The following is a 19,344-nucleotide window of genomic DNA, read 5'->3' on the forward strand; positions in this document are numbered from 1 at the left end:
ATTACAAGGATCTACATGTGACCTCCTCCCTGAGGGACGGACAACAGAAAAGATTGACAAAGATTTTATAAAGCATCTGACCACCATTCTCCAAACATGCCAAGGTCATAAAAGACAAGGCACTACTGAGAAGCTGCCATAGATCGGAGAAGATTCAGGGGCGATGACAACAAAACAGAATGCATTTTAGATTGGATGCTGATGCTGGAAAGACAATTTGAGTGCAGTCTTGTTTGAGGTGGTGGTTGTCTCCCGACTCATAACAACCCTACAGGACAGAGTAGAATCACGTCACTGGTTTTTCAAGGCTATAATCTTTCTGGGAGCAGATCCGCCCCCCCCCCCCAGGTTTTATCTCCTGCATGTAGACTTACTGGTGGATTCCAACCGCTGACTTTTCAATTCATAGCCAAGGGCTTCATCCTTGTGCCACCAGGCTTCCAGGTCATTTTATATCTAACATTGTTCATCAAAAAAAAATGTCAAAGTCCAATTCAAAGTGCTATAGAAAAACACATCTTAAGGTATTTTAAATATAGTCATGTTTTCATTTAAAAACATTAACCTAATTCTTATGTGCCAGATACCGATGTATACTGGTGACTAAAACGGAGGCGGCCTTGGTTGGAACTTAGAATGTAATGCAGTAGAGAGACAATCAGCAAGTTCAAAGGCCTATATCCGATATAATTGCAAAAGTAGGATAGATTCTGTGAAGATCAGTAGATTCACCTGTAGTTGTTTGCTTCCTTTGTGATTATTTTAATCAAGTTTACAATTAACTTGTATTGCTTCTGTGTCAGAAAAAGCTATTTTCTCAAACCTAAATGCCTTTTCCACAAAGCCTGAGCAAATCACCCAGTGGCCATGATTCATTTTCACCCTAAAGGAGCTATTCTTTGACATTGGCCGTGAATAGTTTTATCGTACATGTAATGTTATTCTAGGGAGAAGGTAAATCAACATCTACCTGATGCCCCGAAGATCTTTATCCCTGTAGCAAAATAGAGAAGCATAAGCCATTTAACGAGGAAGAAATAGGGGTCGTTGATGGCAGCGTGGGAGCCAGAAGAGTCCGTCGGACTCTCAGACCAATACCCTTCTTCTGTACTAGGCTGCTTCCCTTAGATTCATATTGACAGAGGCAAAGCTATATTTTGAGTTTGAGTTCTGAAATGTGAGAGGCTTGACATAGCTCTTTTTGTTCTTTCTTTCTTCTGTTTGGCATAGTTCTTGTAGGGCATGATCTTCAAATAATAATAAGTCATTTCAGTCCTGAAGTCATCAAACTTTCAGATTAGATTGCTTCACACTATTTCTTTAACTTTTGCAGGCTGCTTTTTTTTTTTAAGTTTTTAGTTAAACGCCTGGTATTATGGGATAAAGTATATGTACTGGGGAAGGGGTGTGGGTTTAAATTCCAGATCTGACAGAGTATTGACAGTTGACTTCTGTTTGTGCCTCAGTTTCCTCATCTCCAATGGACAGGATGATCTTATAGGGTTTGGTGAGGATAAGATGAGTTAATACTTGTAAGGCTCTTACTGCAATGGCTGACATATACGTATGGCCTCATTTATATGCTGATTCTAGGGCATATGAAAAACAGCGAATGGATATTTCATCTTCATTTGTTACTACAAATTTTCAATGCCATTGTCATTATCAACTTCCCCCAAATGCAATATTACCCGGAGCATCATTTCAGTTAGAAGAGTGCTTTTCAGAAGAGGCTTTTTTCTTTGATGCCTGATATTGAGAATAAGCCCACTGCCATCGATTCTAATTTGATATTGAAAATCAGTGTGAGTGTGGATCCTTCTCTGGGAAGCGTCCTCATCACTCACGTCTGAGTGTTACACACCAGCAAGCTCACGCTCGCAGCCGACAGCACCGTTCAAATAGCACCCGAGGTTCGTTTGAGAGACAGCATTGAACTTTTGTATGATCCCAGCCCAACCTCTCCACATCTGTGGTTTACCACTTGAAAGGTTGATCCTAAGTAGTTTAAATAGAGAACGAGCGCCCCCTGGTGGTGTCATTCGGTAAGCATTGGACTGCTAACTGAAAGATCGTTGGTTCAAATCCAACAGCTGCTCTTTCCGAGAAAGATGAGGCTCTCTGCTCCTGTAGAGTCACAGCTTCAGAAACCCTATGCAGCGTCGCTATGGCTTGGAATAATCATCTCAGTGGCTGTGAGTTGTCTGTTTGTTCTAATTAGTTATAGCTATCTCGAGCATACATATAGATATAGATATAAAACTCCAATTTGGAATGTTAATAGTATGCTAGAGTGTGCTATTCACTGTAATCACATTTAAAAAGTGTTTTGCGCCCCTCCAAAAGTAAGCTTTAATTGATGCCTTTAATTTTGCTTCTGTGTTCTTGGTTTCTTTTTGTTGTCTTTTTTCCCTCCCAGAAAATGTTCCTGAGCGAGATCTCCATGGCAGGCTTTATATCAACCGTGTTTTTCATATCAGTGCTGAGAGGATGTTTGAATTGCTCTTCACCAGTTCCCGCTTTATGCAGAGGTTTACCAATTCTAGAAATATATTAGGTGAGTTTTTGTTCTTTCCTAGCGTCAAATTTGGGAGAATTCAATTATCCTTAAAGGGTTGAGCCTAAATAAACGGTTCTATGTTGTCAGGGGAAAGATAAACAAAATTTTAGGAATTGATTTTATTATGGTGATTTACAAGCTGGTATTTAAATGCTTTGGTTACGTTTACATGTAAATAGTGAATTGTTTAATTAAGCAGATCCTGCTTAGGATTACTTTATTGAATTAAAGCTACATTTATTCATTAAGTTCAAAAGAGCTCTTTTGAACAACTGGATGTGGGTAGAAGCTAGTATGAACTGATCAAACCAATGTCCAAAATTGGTTAATATTATCTATTGCTGTTGAAGATAGTCTCTGTGAGTGCATGCTGTCTCCTGAGTACACCCTCCTCAAAAATATGCACAGACATATGCTCAATACTGTACTATGGGGTTCACAGCAGCATTATTTATAATAGCCCAAAACACAAAATGCCTCACAGGCCCATCAGTACCAGAATGAATTAACAGTGTGTCTGTTCACACAGAAGAATATTACACTGCAATGGGCAGGTGGTTAGGGCACACTACTGCTATTTATAACAAGATGAGTACATCTCATAGATGTATGTTCAGCAAAAGAAGCCAGGCATAGAGCATGTGCAGACTGTGTGATTCCATCATACAATGTTCCAAGCAGGGAAAACTGATTTGTGGAGATAAGGTCAGCAGAGCAGGGTCACTGTTGTAGAAAGAGGGCCGAGTACACTGGGAGGCGCATCTAAGAGGCCAGTTAAGCTTCGTAGCCCTTCATCTGATCGGTGCCACACAGGCTCAAGAGTCTCCTCTGCGGAATTCATGGAACTATCTCTGAGACTTGTGTCTGTGGTGTTTCTCACTGCCATCAAGTCGTTGCCAACTCAGAGCGAGTCTGTGGGACAGCATAGAACTGCCCTGTGAATTTCAGAGTAGATAGCCTCATCTTTCTCCTGAGGAATGGCTGGTGGTTTCGAACCACTGACCTTGCGGTTCGCAGCCCAATAAGTAACCACTAGGCCTCCAGGGCTCCTTCTGTGGTGTTTGCTTCAGTAGAAAAAGCACAAAACAATGTCCCCTTTACAAAGTTAGGTCTAGTTATGAAAGGACTTCATTATATGTGAAAAGTTTCTATTTTGCTAAACATTCAAATACAGCTACAGTTAGTGTGAAACTCAGTTTAATCCTAGTATTTCAAGATATTTATTAAATTTTGAGAGCAAATAGCTTGCTGTATAAAATTAGGAAACAACAGGAGCAGAGATTCTTCTGTGGTGAATCACAAGAAATTAAAGTTATTCTGTATAGTTTACAATCTAGCCATTTTACTAATCACTAGATAGTCTTCCTTTCTTTGCAGATTTTACATGAACATTGTTAAACATTCAGAAATTATATTGTTGATATGGTATACAAAATCCTCCTCATCATTCAGAATAAGGAGGAAAGGGATGTCTAGTTCATGGCTATTACTTGAATTGTGGTTACAGTAAGGGTCTCATAAGTTACGAAACAAAACAAGAACCCCTTGTTCTTATTCCGGTGATCCAAGTTGAAAGACTGGAGGATGAGAGAGAGAGAGAGAGAGAGAGAGAGAGAGAGAGAGAGAGAGCTTCCTCTTTACTCTGTAGCTTCTATATCTGTCCTGGGTCTACTTTGTGTTTTCTTGCTATCCATTCTTCATTGGAAGACTTTGTTTTTCCCGAATATTTGGATGTAGGATCGCTCCCTTTACTAAAGCGATACTCCCGGCTCACTGTTATTTCTGGGGTGGAAAAGGCCCCTGAGGAGCCAGCGTTTTTGGTCCACAGCGGCATTTGTTAGCGGACGCCATCTCTTGCTGCAGTGTGGCTGTGCATGACGATAGCTCATGTTTCGCTTTGGCTTTGGGAAGCAAAGGCTTGTGGGCAATTCCATCGCTAAGCAGGTGTAGGTGCGTTGCTGTTCAGACCTGGCAGTGGTCAGAAGCTTCGACCAACAGAGCAAGTCTGTTGCTAACTGCTCACCGTGTTTTGCCCTAGGAACTTGTTCCCTGATGCTCAGATTTGCATTTCTAGAAAAATACCTTTCAAAGCCTTATTATCGTTTTTTAAGTTGTTTTAAGATCTTAAATAATTTTGTTGGTATAACCAACTGATGACTTATGAACTTAATACAATTCCAGTATTAAAATAGTTATTGATACATCTATGGTCTTTTTATTTTTAATTAGAGAACTTTTAACTAGGCCTTTAAAAAATCTTTGTTTAGGCTCTGTGACACTATTTTTGTAATTAAGAGCTCGAGTTTAAGTCTTTTTTTAATGCAACTTTTGAACGTTGGCGAAACCCAGACCTTCAGAAACGTTACATGGATTTTGTAATGAAATCCATATACCTGGACTTAAGACTGTGTTATATCAAGGATACTTCAGATATATATATCTCTATACATACATACTCATGTGCCTTTTTGTATACTGTCACCATTTTTGTTACAATTTCATCCCAGGTTTTTGTATTATGATCAACGGTACTTCATCTGGGGGGATTGGCCATTTCAAGGCAGTGCCAACTAGATCACGCTCCGGCACCTGATGTTCAATGGTCTTGCCGACAACACTGGTGACGACTCAAGTGGGCCATATCTGAGAGGCAAAGCCTTTTTGACTTTGCTCATTGATTGCATTGCTGAAGCGTGCGTAGGCTTCACAGCACATTTCTGATTACTGTAAAAGTGGGTTTGTTAGCACTTTCCTGATACGGCTGACGTATGACTGAAATAATCTTCTTAACAGTGTTTCAGAGTTCATTATAGGCCTCATTTAAGTGCCCAAGAAATCTGGAGTAAAGCTGTCCTGAGGATGGCAAGCATGATTACTGTACACATAAATAAGTAGGTAATCATGACTGTCCACCCTGGGTGTCCAGTGCTCTGGCTGGTCACTGCGGTCCCATGCTGCCCTCACAGTTGTTCCTAGCCCTGAGCCTGTGGGACACAGAAAGATTCCCCCCAAGTCATCTCCCCCAGATATGTTGGACTTAGGACACTGCTTGCAGCTAATGGTGACAGTTACCTTCCTTGAGGCAGTCAGCTGTCAGCCTGCTGTCTCCTCCCACCACGGGTGGGCCTGACCCCTGCTTCTGGGGACAATGGGTTTAGGCTTGTGACCATTAGCTGGGTTCCTGTAGGTGGGGTTTACACCCTACTGCTAATGGTTCTTATGGAGATCCAGAGAACAGGTCAAACCCACTCAGGACATCCAAAGTTAAGCTGCCATCCTAACTCTAGGATCCGCCCATCTTGTCATATGCCTCCTCTTCCTGTTGTGTGTGTATCCCTGGATTGTCCCCTCTCATTGCTATAGGACCTATGGTGCAACCCCTTCCTGTGACATATGTCTTTACCTGTAATTAGTGGACTTGCACACCCCCAAAGGTATGTAGGCCAGGGTTAGCAGTAGAGAGCTCTTTTCCCTTGACCTCTCTTCAGCGCTCCCTCTCCTCTCCAGTCCTCACTCCCCTCTTCCCTTTCCCCTTGTCCTCCTTCCCTTCCCTCTCTCTCCACATGGACCACCAAGTGGGGCTGAGGTGAGCATGCTACTATGAAATGTGTCTGACTCCATTATTTCAATATCTCTTCTAGCTCTCATGCTTTCGATGATGTTGCTATAATATTTGTATATCTCAACCGTACATTTGTGCCTATTGAACCCGTGGTTAGTGGGGGGGGGCTGGCACCACCCACCTCCAACCACATGAGCCCATTGTGACTGCCACGGTGTCCATCCATCTCATGGAAGGCCTTCCTCTTTTCCCTTCTCCCTCCACCTCACCAAATAGGATGTCCTTCTCCAAGACTGGTCTCTCCTGTTAACATGACCAAAGGACACGAGAGAGAGTCTCACCATCCTTGCCTCTAGGGCACAGTCTAGCGGTACTTCTTCCAAGGCTGATCCATTTGTTCTTTTACCAGTCCGTGGTACCATCTATATTATTCCCCAACACCATAATTCAAAGGCATGCATTTTTCCTTGTTGTCCTTTACTCCGTGCCCAACTTTCACATGCATATGAGGCATGGGAACCACCAGGGCTGGGGTCAGCTGCACCCAGTTGCTCTTGTTAGCTTTTGAATTTAGTGAACAAGATTTTGCCATATACCCCACAAGGCAGTGTCAGTAGCGCCCCTTAATCCCTGGCCCTTGTTATATAACAGAAGCAGAGCGAAATTGGCTGTATTGTCAGGTCTTACTTTGACGAAGGATAGCGGATTAGATCAAAGCCCCTGGAGTCCAGGCTGGTGATGAGTAGTTGCCAAACACACTGAGCGATTAATTGCCTGAGTCCATTTGGGCTAACGACATTGGGTGACCTAGTCAGGTCTGTGAATGGACGCTTCTCTCTACTTTCCTTGTATTCGGCTTCTATAAAAGTGACCCTCCCTGGGTAGCGCTGTGTTGCGAAGCTGTTTCTGTTCAAAGTGTGTTTTGATTCACGTGTGCTGTTCCAAGGCAAAACAAGGAGAAATTTGACTCGTATCTTGCCGTGAACGCTTAGCACAGGCCCCATCCCTCTGGCCTTCTCGATGAAAACCACCTCCTTACTTTGCTTAAAGGTTTCTGCAGACCAGCGATTACATTACATTGCGACTCTGACGTAGGGTTTCTCCACAAGTTGGGATCAAACTCATATTGTTTTGTAATAACAGGTAAGCTGTCTTTCCAGGCTTGGCCTCAGTCAGTGATGGGGATGTTGAAGGGTAGTTCTGTCTCTGTTGCATAAGGCCCTGAACTTCTCTTCTTTGCCTTGGGACTGTAAAAAGAAGCCCACAGGTGAACCAAATGGAAAGTTGTATCTTTTCAACACAGGGAAACTGTATTACAAGAAAGTATTTGATAGTAAGTAGATCAGATAACGGGGTACGAAGGGTGCTTAACATTTGTGTAAGAAGGGTGCTTTAATGCCAAACTTATAATGCAAATTATCGGGAGGCTCACACTGGTCAAAAAGAAAAGTTTGAATAATTCTAAAACAACCTTTTTTTATTCCTGTGGGAAGCCATCCCCTTCCTGTTTGTAGAAGTAACTCACTTCCTCTGCTTGTTGTGGTCAGATGTGGCATCTACCCCCTGGGATGGGGAAGCTGGAGGGGACCAGCTGAGAACCATGACCTACACAATAGTCCTTAATAGCCCGCTCACTGGGAAATGCACCGCTGCTACGGAAAAGCAGGTATGTCTCCCCGGTCACTATCCAGAAGAATCAGGCATGTGGGAAGAGGGAAGACTGAGAAGCTAATGACTTGTCCTCGTTACAGGCCTGGCTATTACACATCCGATTCCGTGAATTTTAAACTTGATCTGGAGCCTGCTATTACTTTATTTTTAGATTACAGAGTTGTTTCCATTTTAAGGCAAAAGCTTATGAGTGCCCGCTGTGGCAAATGGAACACAGCCTGGTAAAGGACCCCAGGCTAAACAACTCAACCACTTTCATTAAGACTCTAAGAAAGAAAGAGCAGGAGAGGGAGAGGGAGAGAGAAGGAAGGGACAGGCATAAGAGAAAGAACACACACCTATTCGGAATGCCTGTTCTCATCAACAGCCTGGCAGACTGGTGTGCTTCATTCTGTTGTGCAGCAAGGTGCTAGGTCAGAGCCATCTCGATGGCACATAATAACAAACACATTTTCAGTGTCAGAACAAATGCGCAGCCATCTAGGACAATGAATGCCTTGGCAATTTAAATTTTAAGTAGACATTTTCTTCAGAAAATATTCTGTGATCTGTGGAAAGACTTAAGATGTATCAATGCAGCAGTGAGCATTTCAGCATCCAGACCTTCCTATACCATTCCCCACCAAGAGACCAGCGTGTCTTAGAGAAGTGCCTCCTTCCCTGTCTTGGGCAGGGGATGTATCAGATGAATCTGGATTACTCATCAGACCAGGAAAAGCAAAAACAAAAAACCACTGGTTTTAGAGATGTCAGGGCCAACACTGAAGGGGATCTCACTAGCCAGAGACGGGGGAATTTGAATATCAAAAGAAGTAATAGTGATTGCCATGGGTTAAAACACATCGAACATGAATAATTCCCGAGTTAAAATGTTTTTCCAAGAACATCCAAAAGCTTGTTGGCCATCTTGGAAGGTGGTAAGATGCCCACACTTTATTCTGAAAAGTGGAAAATCTAAGAAAGAATCCAGATATTTGCCTTTTCTCCATAAACTGTATTTCACAGTAGTGAGCGTTTTGTGAGGAAGCCCTGGTGGGTCACACATTGGACTGCCATCCAAAAAGTCAACCATCAGCTGCATGTAGGGGGCGGGGGGAATGAGGTTTTCTACACCCGCAGATTCAGAGTCTCAGACCCACAGGGATAGTTCCCCCCATCTCAGGATGACAGGAATTGGAATCAACTCGGTGGCAGTGAGAGTGAGATGCAGCTCATGAGAGAAAGTGCTTCTTTATGGAAGAGCTCCAAGTGGTTAGTAAAGAGGGATATAACAATTTAATATTTGGGGACCTTTAATGAAATCATAGTATAATGCAATGACCCTGAATGGCTGGTAAAAAAATCTAGATGAAAATCTGATGAGAAATTTTATGATGAAAGGTCAAACCCACAGCACTTCATCAATCTAAAGATCAACAAAGAGAGACCAGTAGACATTACATGTCCTTTGATGTGAGATAGCACCTCGTCTGATATTTCTTGCCAAATAGCAAACCCAATATCTGACCCCTTTACCCTTACACCATCAGAACCGGGCTAATGACATAAAAATATAGAAATAAATACATAAAATATAATTTAAAAATATATCATTTGGCTGTAAGATTCAACAAACAAATGAAAAGAAACGAAAAAGAAAGGTGAGAAATGGTTATAGGTTAAAAGATTTAAGAGGCATATCACCCCAATCCTAATTCAAGCAAAACAACTAAAATAAGGCATTTATGGGACAATCAGGACTATTTGAACAGGAAATTTGGAAGATAGCTACTTGGCTCAACAACTGGAAGAGATGTATATTTGTGTCCATTCCAAAGAAAGGTGACCCAATAGAATGCTAAAACTATAGAACAATGTCATTGATACTGCACAGAAGTAAAATTTTGCATCAGATCATCCAATAGCGGTTGTAGCAGCACAGTGGCAGGGAATTGCCAGAAGTTCAGGCTGGATTCAGAAGAGCAAGTGGAACAAGGGATATCATTGCAGATGTAAATGGATTTGGGCTCGCAGCAGAGAATACCAGGAAGATGTTTACTTGTGTTCATTGACTATGCAAAGGCATTTTCACTGTGTGGACCATAATAAACGGTGGAAAACCTTGAGAAGAATGGGAATTCTGGAACAATTCAGTGTGCTCATGTGGAACTTGTACATGGATCAAGGGGCAGTTGTGTGAACAGAACAAGGGAATCCTGTGTGGTTTAAAATCAGGAAAGGTATGCATCAGGCTTGTATCCTCTCACCATACTTGTGCAATCTGTATGCTGAGCAAATAGAGCAGCTGGATTATATGGAGAAGAATGCAGGATCAGGATCGGAGAGAGGCTTATTAACAGACGCTTTATGCAATGACACAGCCCTGCGTGCTGAGAGTGAGGAGGACTTGGGGAACTTGCTGATGAAGATCAAGGATTGTAGCCTCAAGGTATTACAACAAGGATTGTAGCCTCATGGATTGCAACTCAAGGTAAGGAAGACCGAAATCCTCACAACTGGACCAATAGGTGAAATCATGTAAGTGGAGAAAAGGTTGAAGTTGTCAAGGACTTTGTTTTACTTGGATCCACAACCTATGTTCATGGAAGCAGCAGTGATGAGATCAAAAGATGCAAATCGGCTGCACAAGACCGCTTTAGAATATTGAAGTGCAAGGATGTTGCTTTGAGGACTAAGGTGCACCTGACCCAAGCCATGGTAGTCTCCATTACAACCTATGCATGTGAAAGTTGGACGTTGAAATAAAGAAGACCATGGGAGGAGATGGTGACGGCAACCTATGTACAAATGTGCTGGATACAATTCATGTATGAAGTGTTTTAAGAGCTGGAAGAGCCCCCAATAAAATGATTTAATTTTTAAAAAACCAGAAGAGGGAGAGAGAAAGAAGACCGTAGAAGAATTGATGCCTTTGAATTGTGGTGCTGGAGAAGAATATTGAAAGTACCGTGGACTGCTAAAAGAACAAATCAATCTTAGAATTAAAGATGGCAAGACTTCCCCTTACATACTTTGGACATGTTGTCAGGAGAGACCAGTCCCTGGAGAAGGACATCAAGTGGAGGGGCCGCGAAAACGAGGCAGGCCTTGGAAAGATGGACGGACACAGTGGCTGCAGCAATGGGCTCAGGCATGGGGACAATTGCGAGCATGGCGCCGGACCGTGCTGTGCTTCGTTCTGTTGTGCACAGGGTCTCTCTGGGTCAGAACCGACCCGATGGCACCCAAGATCAACAATAGCAGGTAAACAGAATGGCTGTACGCTAAAGGAAACATCCTTCGGTACTTGCCTGGGGTGAGAAAGGAAGGGGAGTAGAGGAAGGCATGGACTAGCGGGCAAACAGACATTTACTCGGGTGAAGGGGATGGGAATATACAATAAGCAGGAGGTTAGGAAACTGATGGCAGCTGGCGACAACACTGGAGGTTCGAAAGAACAAAAACACACAGTCCTGCAATAGTGGGGATCTATGACAGATGCTTTGACAAGACGCCCAGGCTGAACAGGGTGGGCGGGAGAGTGGGAGTATGCCCACAAATATAGAGAGAGGGAGGTTTGGCAAAGGATAGTTACAGATGTGCATTTATCTTTGCAGCAAATATATCCATGCATGTGGTGGAGCATGCCGGGAGGAAATTGATGAAAACTTCGACATCACCAAGTGCTTTGAGGGGATGAGTTGTTGGGCCTAACGGCTGAGGACCAGGGTCCTAGGAGACAGCAAGGTCAATTGCTGTAAGAGAGTTCACAGGGAGTGTTCTGCATCCAAAATGTATCTCCTGGTCGGTCTCCATCTGGAGGAAAGAAGGGGGATGAAAATCAGAAGGCATCTGGAAACACTTAGTCCAGGGGATTAACAGACCACACAGACGTCAGCCCACACAGCCCCAGGACCAGAAAGTTGGTGCCTGGCTACCGCTACCGACTGCTCTGAAAAGAAATGCATTAGAAGGTCCTATGAGAGTGGGAGGGAGGCGTGGAGTACAACTCAAATCCTAGCAGGTGCCAGGTTTACCAGGACTATGGCTAGGAGGCCCTCTTCAGGCCTCGAACTGAACTCACCCCATGTTAAAATGATCGGCCAATCTGCTCGTTAAACTTTGTCACAATTTCCAATTAAAAAACAAACGAATAAAGCTTTCAAAACTTTGAAAACATGTCAAACATAAGAAGAATTCAATCTTTTGGTATTGGGGATTATTTGATAACTGCAGAATTCTTGCCCTGCGACTTTTTGTTATTGTTGTTAAGGATGAATAGGAACAGTGTGCTTAAAACGAGGATGACCTGGCTTGTCTAGGGAGCATTGTCCTTTGATTGCTTCCTCTCCTGTGGTGGGTGCAGGGTGGGTGGTTCTCTTCAGCTTTGATGGACCCTGGAGAGAAACCTTTGTCTTGCTCCGTTCATTTTTTTTGAATGGTTCTCCTAACGGGAACATTGAAACTCTGTATAAACTAACAATGCACACCAGAGGGCATATCAATCCTTTCTCTTCCCCATGCTTAAAAGAAAAGAAAAAAAAAAAGAATTACTCAATGAAAGGAATGTGAGGGAGGCAGCAGACACTTTTTCAGCAGCCTCAATTCACAGGTAGGTGCCATCCAACACGGAGCCCTTTCTGCCTTTACATGTGTAATCTTGTGATGTCCAGTCACTTTCTGAAAAGGAATCCAAGTCTGTGTGGTCTCAGTCGGCAAGAACCCTGGTCTACTACACAGGCACATGGAACATTTCTCTCCCTTCCCTTGGCAGACACTGTATAAAGAAAGTCGGGAAGCAGAGTTTTATTTGATAGATTCGGAAGTCCTGACCCATGATGTCCCATACCATGATTACTTCTACACCTTGAACAGATACTGCATCCTCCGGTCTTCCAAGCAGAGATGCAGGCTCAGGTAAGCTGTGTCAATGATTGAGTTACTCAGGATAGGCTAGCTCAGAGCTACTTATAAAATGATCAAGTCAAAATAATCGACCAATTACAAAAATGCAAAACATATTTATTTTTACTTATTTATTACATTTATTCATAAATGCACTGAGAATTCTTTATATGTACAATGTATGTTTATGTACTTTGCAGAACCGCATGAGTCCATATTGCACAACATAACACAATTAACTATGTACATTTTTTGTCGTTACCTGAGTTTACTCTGATGACTTGCACGGAATGGAATGAGCCAGGGACGCATAGTCCGGAAAGTAGCTGCTGACAGCCAGCCCCAAGCACACTTCCAAATGATATCATTCAGGGTGGAATGATACGTGGACTTAATGATCTTTATGTGGGGAAAGGCTGACTCACATAAATAAGTAGAGCCAAATAATGCAGTCAAGGAGGTAGCACATTTTCTCATGTTTGTGCACTTTCCCTCTGCGAGTAAGTTCCAGAACTGTTCATGCACTCTGGACTTCAGCTGACCATTGTCTTGTAGTGTCAAAATCTCCCATTCCGTTAGAAAGTGATCCGTTTTTGTCTTCTTACTTGGTCCAGCTCCCCCCCTCATTTTAATACCCTTTCTTAAGTTTAAGAGAAAAAAAAAAACAAGGTCTAAAAATTGGCAATAACTTAGCTTGTCAGTTTTGCTGCACTTAGCGCAGTAGTTTGTGCATGCGTTTGACACCTAAGATTGCATCTGATTGGCTGCACTGTATATCAGTTAAGTGACGGGATTGATGGTAGGCTTACGTCTATTTTTTTAATGCCATGTGATCCACCCACACTACATTTGTGATCGACTAGTAGATCGCGATCGATGTACTGAGCATCCCTGGGCTAGCGTATGCTCTTGTGGGGTGTTCATGCTGAAATGTTACTAGTCGCTGCACACAGCCAAGTTTTGCTTCTTAATAAAATTACACACCCTGCTGAGGTGAGCAGAGTGAAGCGCCTCGCTCGAGGCCCAAATTCAGTGGCGGGTTGGCGATTATCTGTTGAGTAATCGAGAACAAGGGTCCTGTCGTGGCTGCAGGAAGATAGAGCTGTAGATTTATGCCCGGCTTCACCGTCCTTTAATCAGATTAGTCCCATGACCCTGTTTAATGGCCAGAGGGCTGGGGCTTGCAGGGACTCAATGGTGAAAAATCCTCGACCTCCCCCTGGGAGACCCCCAGTAATGGAGGCTTACTGTTGCTATGTGGCTGAACTGGTTTCAGTGGAACCTCCAGACTAAGGCTTGCCAGCAAGAACAGCTCGGAATCTTCCCCAAATCCAGCAGTGAAAATACCCTAAGGATCATGGAGATGGTGTAGGATCGTTCAGTTGTGTGTGGAAGCTGACTCGTGGCAGCTAACAGCACTGTGGTGTGTCCTACATGAGACATGTTCGTGTAATGAAGAGAGGGTAGGGCCAGGGCATGCTTGACCCGGGTCCAGCATGCTTACCAACTTTCAACTGATTGACGATCCCTAGAGATTTTTGTACAAGGCATTTGGAAAATTAAGAATTTATTTTTAACGTGTATTGCTATTAGGCTAGAGAAAGGGAAGAAAGAAAATGATAATATTCCAAAGGAAACACTGATGAATTAATGAGAGCACTGGATACTTTCTTGAGACGTAATCAATACATGCTTTTTTTTGAGACGCTGGAGGCCTTTGGAATTTTCCTTTTTCTGTAGTTTCCTACTGAATACTGTCTTCAGCTTCATTCCGGTATTGGTGCCAGCGGCGTCCGCACTGGCAGTGCGCATTCTTCGTGCACGCCTCACCCAGCTTTCCTTCTGCCCCATCAGAGTCTCCACAGACGTGCGGTACCGGAAGCAACCCTGGGGCCTTGTCAAATCTTTAATCGAGAAGAACTCCTGGAGTTCCCTGGAGAATTATTTTAAACAACTGGGTTAGTATCTTTATTTATTTATCTACATGCACTAGCAAAGTGGATGAATCATTCACGATCATAGCAGGAGCCCGGTGGATGGTGTTGGAAGGGCTCTCTCTGCAGTGGTTCCATCTGCCCCACTTGCTCTACCGCCCGTAGGGCTTTAGAACACTGCATTATCTATACGCTCATCTTGTGCTTATCACACGCCAGAGCATCATTCAGTGTACATTATACAGATTATAACTCACTTCATACTCAAAGCAACTCTCTGAGGTAGGTCGTCATTTTTCTCTGTTTTAAGAAAGAGGGAATGGAGTCACACGGAGTTTCGGTGATTTGCCCGAGACCACCAGGCAGCTAGGCGCTGCCACTGGTCCTTGTCTCTGCAGAGCACATGACACTGGCTGCAGGCAGGGGCTGTGTAACCTGATCCACCTGACCGCTCTGCTCACTTGGCTTTGAAAGCCCTTAGGCGGCCCACACTTCTTGGAAGTAGCAATGCATGCCTGAACATGTGTGGCCTTGGTGACAGCAAGTCCTAGAAGCTGACTGCGGAGAAGCGATTTCATTCTGTGTACATATTCCTTAAAATACATATTATAAAAACATATGTGAACATACAGACATACATACATACATATAGCCATTTGAAATACCGGCTTGGGGGGGGGGGTTGTCAGTCACCTCAAGTTAATTTAAAGCTTTATTAGTGAGTGATTATTTTTCGCTCTCTTCTCCTCCCTTTGGCTGTTTCATAATTAAACTCCTAATCAGGAGTAAAGAAAATGAAATTTCAAAAATTGGTTTGGCTACATAATGAGCTTCTAATAAAAAATGTCTGATGAAGGAAAAGGTTGAAACCAATGGCAAAAATGAGCTTTTAGGTCATTAGCGGATGCTTTTTGCCTATGCCTGCTTTCTGGCAAACCCCCATCGGACACTGACATTGTTATAAGGCCCTCCATCCTCCCTTTGGGGTGGACAGTGACATGCCAGACCTTTGTTGGGCATTCTTCTAAGGATCCAATGTAGGTAGGCAGACTGTTGTTTCCGTCACTGAAATAATTACATTAATATTTAATACAGCACCTGGCAAATTCACTCTAATGCTTCCATCATTTATTAATACAGTTCATTCTTCCTAGAATAGTGACCCCTCATTATGGGGTCATTGTACTCTCTAACACTGAGCCCCGAACAGCCTTACTGTCGGGCAGAGACCATTGTAATCTTGACTCTGCAGGATCGAACTGGGTACCAGTCCAGTTGTCCTCCCTATAGACATGATCTGAGCGTGTTTTGGGTGCAAGTATCTCTGACCTGTTCCATGACAGAAATGTCTTCCCTGGCTTTTTGAATGTTGATGGGGTTCTTATATTTTTGTCTTTATACTAATGAGAGCTCCTCCTTACCACCTTAGAGCACGTCTTTCATTGTTTTCTGTTTGGTTTCCCAGCTGTGAAGCACAGGAGGAGTGGATAGATAGCGATAATAACTGATACAAGGTGTTATAAGGAATGCAGGGGTGGGGGGGGGGTGAGTGATGGGGAGGAAATGGGGATTTGGGGAGTAAATAATGAAGGCAGGGGTGGGGGGGCGGAGGGAGCACTAGAGCTGATCGTGATCGCACAACTCAGTTTAAAGGCGATATAACCATGGAAGGGGGGGAGGAGGCTCTAAGATGGACGTGGTGGTGATTATACAATTCCCCTTGATGTGATTGGACAATTGAACTGTCCAATTGTATGACATATGAATGATGTGCCAATAAAACTGTTGGATAAATAAATACATAAATATCTAGGTTAAAAAAAGCAAAACTTGAATTTAGGCCATAAGTACCTCAGGAACAAAGAGTGTTGCCAAGGCTTAAAAAAAAGGGAAACCAATGACCAAGCAAGCCATTTTCTCTTATAGTTGAGAAGGTTCCACCCCACCCCTATCTGAATAAAAATTCATTTTATTTCCTTATTAGAGACAGACTTGTTAATGGAAGAATCGGTGGTAAACCAATCCATTGAAGACCCTGGAAAACTCAGCGGCCTACGAAAGAGAAGGAGACCTTTCAGCCGACCGGCAGAAATAGTCCCTAAACTTTCTTCTCAGCGCTCCTCGGGAGAGGCGGGCTTAGCTGTCAAAGGGAATCATGTTACAGGTAGCTGGCAGAGCGAGCAGACAGGTAGTGCAGCTGCATGCCGCAGAGCGTGCTGCTTGCACGTAGGTGAAGGCAAGGCCTCCCCCTCCCCTCCACTTCTGATGAGGTTCCTCAGGCTTTAATCACAGAAGACAGACCGTGAGAGCCTCTGTTCAAAACAGCAGGCTTGTGGCCGATGGGAGTATTTTATTTGGCACACCTGGTATTTTAAAATTTGAAGGTTTTTAAAAAAATTAAGCAATCAGGTCTATAAGCCCTGGATCCAAATGCCTTCATGTAGTAGCTGCTGGTGGAGGGAGGCCTCCTGTCCAGTTCACCCAAGCCTCCTGCACCTGACCACCCACTCTCCCTGCTCCCCTGGTTTCCGTCTTTGAGTGGGCCATCGTGATGATCCGCTGTCCATCCTGTGTGCTCCAGGTCAGCCCAGCAACAGGGCCAACCCTGGATTTGAGTTTATTTCCCCCACGCTCAGTCGAAGGCGTTTTGTCTCTGCTCTCTCGGCCTCTCTGTCTCTCAGAGGGGTGCCTCTCCTTCCCTGTCATTATTAGGTCTTCCTCTAAGACTGATCTGCTTGTGAATATGTTTATCCATCATTTCATATTCATGGCTCTTTATCATTTAAAAGTTTGGCATCAGGTGAGGGTGATGTTTTTTCCTGACTAATGAGGGACCTGCGCTATACAAATCCCACTCACGTATTATTTGCAGCGGTAATATGTAGCAAATATTAGCAAAAATACGTAGGAAAGATTGTATATGATGTATTGAATTGCTTATTTTAGATGAAATCAAGTTGTCATAGCGGTCAAATTTGACGGACCGATGTATGTTTGACACTTTCAGACTGTGTGATAAAGAGGAAGGTAGCATAAGGAATTCACCCTCAATCCCTTTGTCTATTATTTAAAAAGTTTTTTTTCAAGTTCTTTTTATTTATTCAATGAATTTTTTTCCTAGTTCTTTTAAAATGCATGTTACATGAGTGATCTTCATCACAGGCCTGATTCTGATGCACTAATCCAGTGCCCCCCCCTTTTTTTGATCTGTAGAAAAGAAAAAAGGAATGGAAAGCTATAACATGGCTCTCGTTGTGATGAGTGTTTTGTAAGTATTTGTTTACAATGCTTACTTTGTGTATTTGTCTTTTAACTAGTTTCAAAAGGATTTGAATAAAATTTGCCGCTATTTGGCCATTTTCCTCCTGCAAAACAGAAAGGCCGTATGCTTTACCTTGAGAGATTTTGATGCATGAATTATGAGTGGGCTTCAGAAACTTCATGGGAAAGGGTAATGAAAAGATGATGAAATTTTTCCATGAACTTTTTTGAAAACTTCTCATGTCTTCTGACTTATCAGATGTGTGGGAATTCAAAGTACACATTCAATCAAAAATTGTATTCTGTCAATTGAAGGGGAATACTTATATAGGCAGGCCAGCGAAATCCTAATAATGCTATTTTATTCTACCTACTTGATGAGAGTAGTTGTTCTTAGCCTCTAATATTATAATTCCCTGGGGAACTTGCTAAAAGGCAAATTCCCGGGCCCCAGTCCCAGAGTTTAGGGATCAGGAATTGGTACTTTAAACCACACATCCCAGAATATTCTGAGAAATGATCTGAGGAGCAGTTAGTCTGAGTCCGAGTCTTCCATGGAAATCTACCCAGCCAATCCTAGTTAGATTACAGGTATCTACAGGGCTCTATTTGAATACGGAGGCAGTCCATTAGACTATGTTAAATTGTTTCTGACTCAGTGATGTACATGGGTTTGGGGAGTAAAGCTTTCTATAAATGGGGTTTCCTAATTATAGATTTCAGGACATAAGAAACGTGTTTTTCCTTTGAATTTTCCAAAAGGTTTTTTATTCAAATAGGTTTGCTTGTGACCATTTTTCAACAAATATCGTTGTGTCATTTGCATTACTTGCCAAAAATTTATTTCAAGTGTTGGATCTATACCCTATCCTAATGCCATTATCATTCCTTAGATCTGATTTTCTTGCTACTGCCTTAATGTTTCTTTTTTCATCCTCTTCTGGACTGGTAAAGTGAACACTACATGTTTTTAAGGGCAAGTCAATAGTTTAACAGAAGAAGTAGAAAGATGTGATGCTATGTATATATTTGCATACGTGTGTAATAGCATATATATCCATTCATTTGGAAGGCTGTTATTAAACCAATAAAGTAATTTAATTTAAGCACATAATATTTTACATATGACAATATGAACATGTATTTTGGATTTGATACATTCTTCAATCAAGATGAATTAGAAAAAATGTTTGCTAAATGATAATTCCCCCACCACCCCTTGATCTTCCTTGTCTTTTTGAAATGCAGCATCATGGGTGTGTAATTGCTTAAGCCAAAAGCCAAGACACTCAACTCACTGCTATTGAGTCAATATTGATGCATAGCAACCCTATAGGACAGGGTAGAACTGCCCCTTTGGGTTTCTTTTCTTTTTTTTAAAATTGTTTTATTAGGGGCTCATACAACTCTTATCACAATCCATACACACATCAATTGTGTAAAGCACATTTGTACATTCATTGCCCTCATCA

At 42.7% G+C, this 19,344-nt stretch overlaps 1 protein-coding gene across 3 annotated transcripts in view; it reads left to right on the forward strand.

Moving 5' to 3' along the window:
- GRAMD1C (GRAM domain containing 1C) overlaps nucleotides 1–19,344 on the forward strand; it is a 91,098-nt gene that overhangs the window by 61,651 nt on the left and 10,103 nt on the right. For all 3 annotated transcript variants that reach the window (XM_045286191.1, XM_045286189.1, XM_045286190.1), the window contains 6 exons: nucleotides 2,420–2,557; nucleotides 7,670–7,788; nucleotides 12,547–12,689; nucleotides 14,532–14,635; nucleotides 16,596–16,775; nucleotides 17,825–17,879. In XM_045286191.1, the coding sequence (XP_045142126.1) occupies nucleotides 2,420–2,557; nucleotides 7,670–7,788; nucleotides 12,547–12,689; nucleotides 14,532–14,635; nucleotides 16,596–16,775; nucleotides 17,825–17,879 (739 nt within the window). The remainder of the gene's footprint in view (nucleotides 1–2,419; nucleotides 2,558–7,669; nucleotides 7,789–12,546; nucleotides 12,690–14,531; nucleotides 14,636–16,595; nucleotides 16,776–17,824; nucleotides 17,880–19,344) is intronic.

This window comes from Echinops telfairi, unplaced genomic scaffold (genome assembly GCF_000313985.2).
Source record: "Echinops telfairi isolate 266 unplaced genomic scaffold, ASM31398v2 ScPeMD7_6;HRSCAF=24_0, whole genome shotgun sequence".
NCBI classification, from domain to species: Eukaryota; Metazoa; Chordata; class Mammalia; order Afrosoricida; family Tenrecidae; genus Echinops; species Echinops telfairi.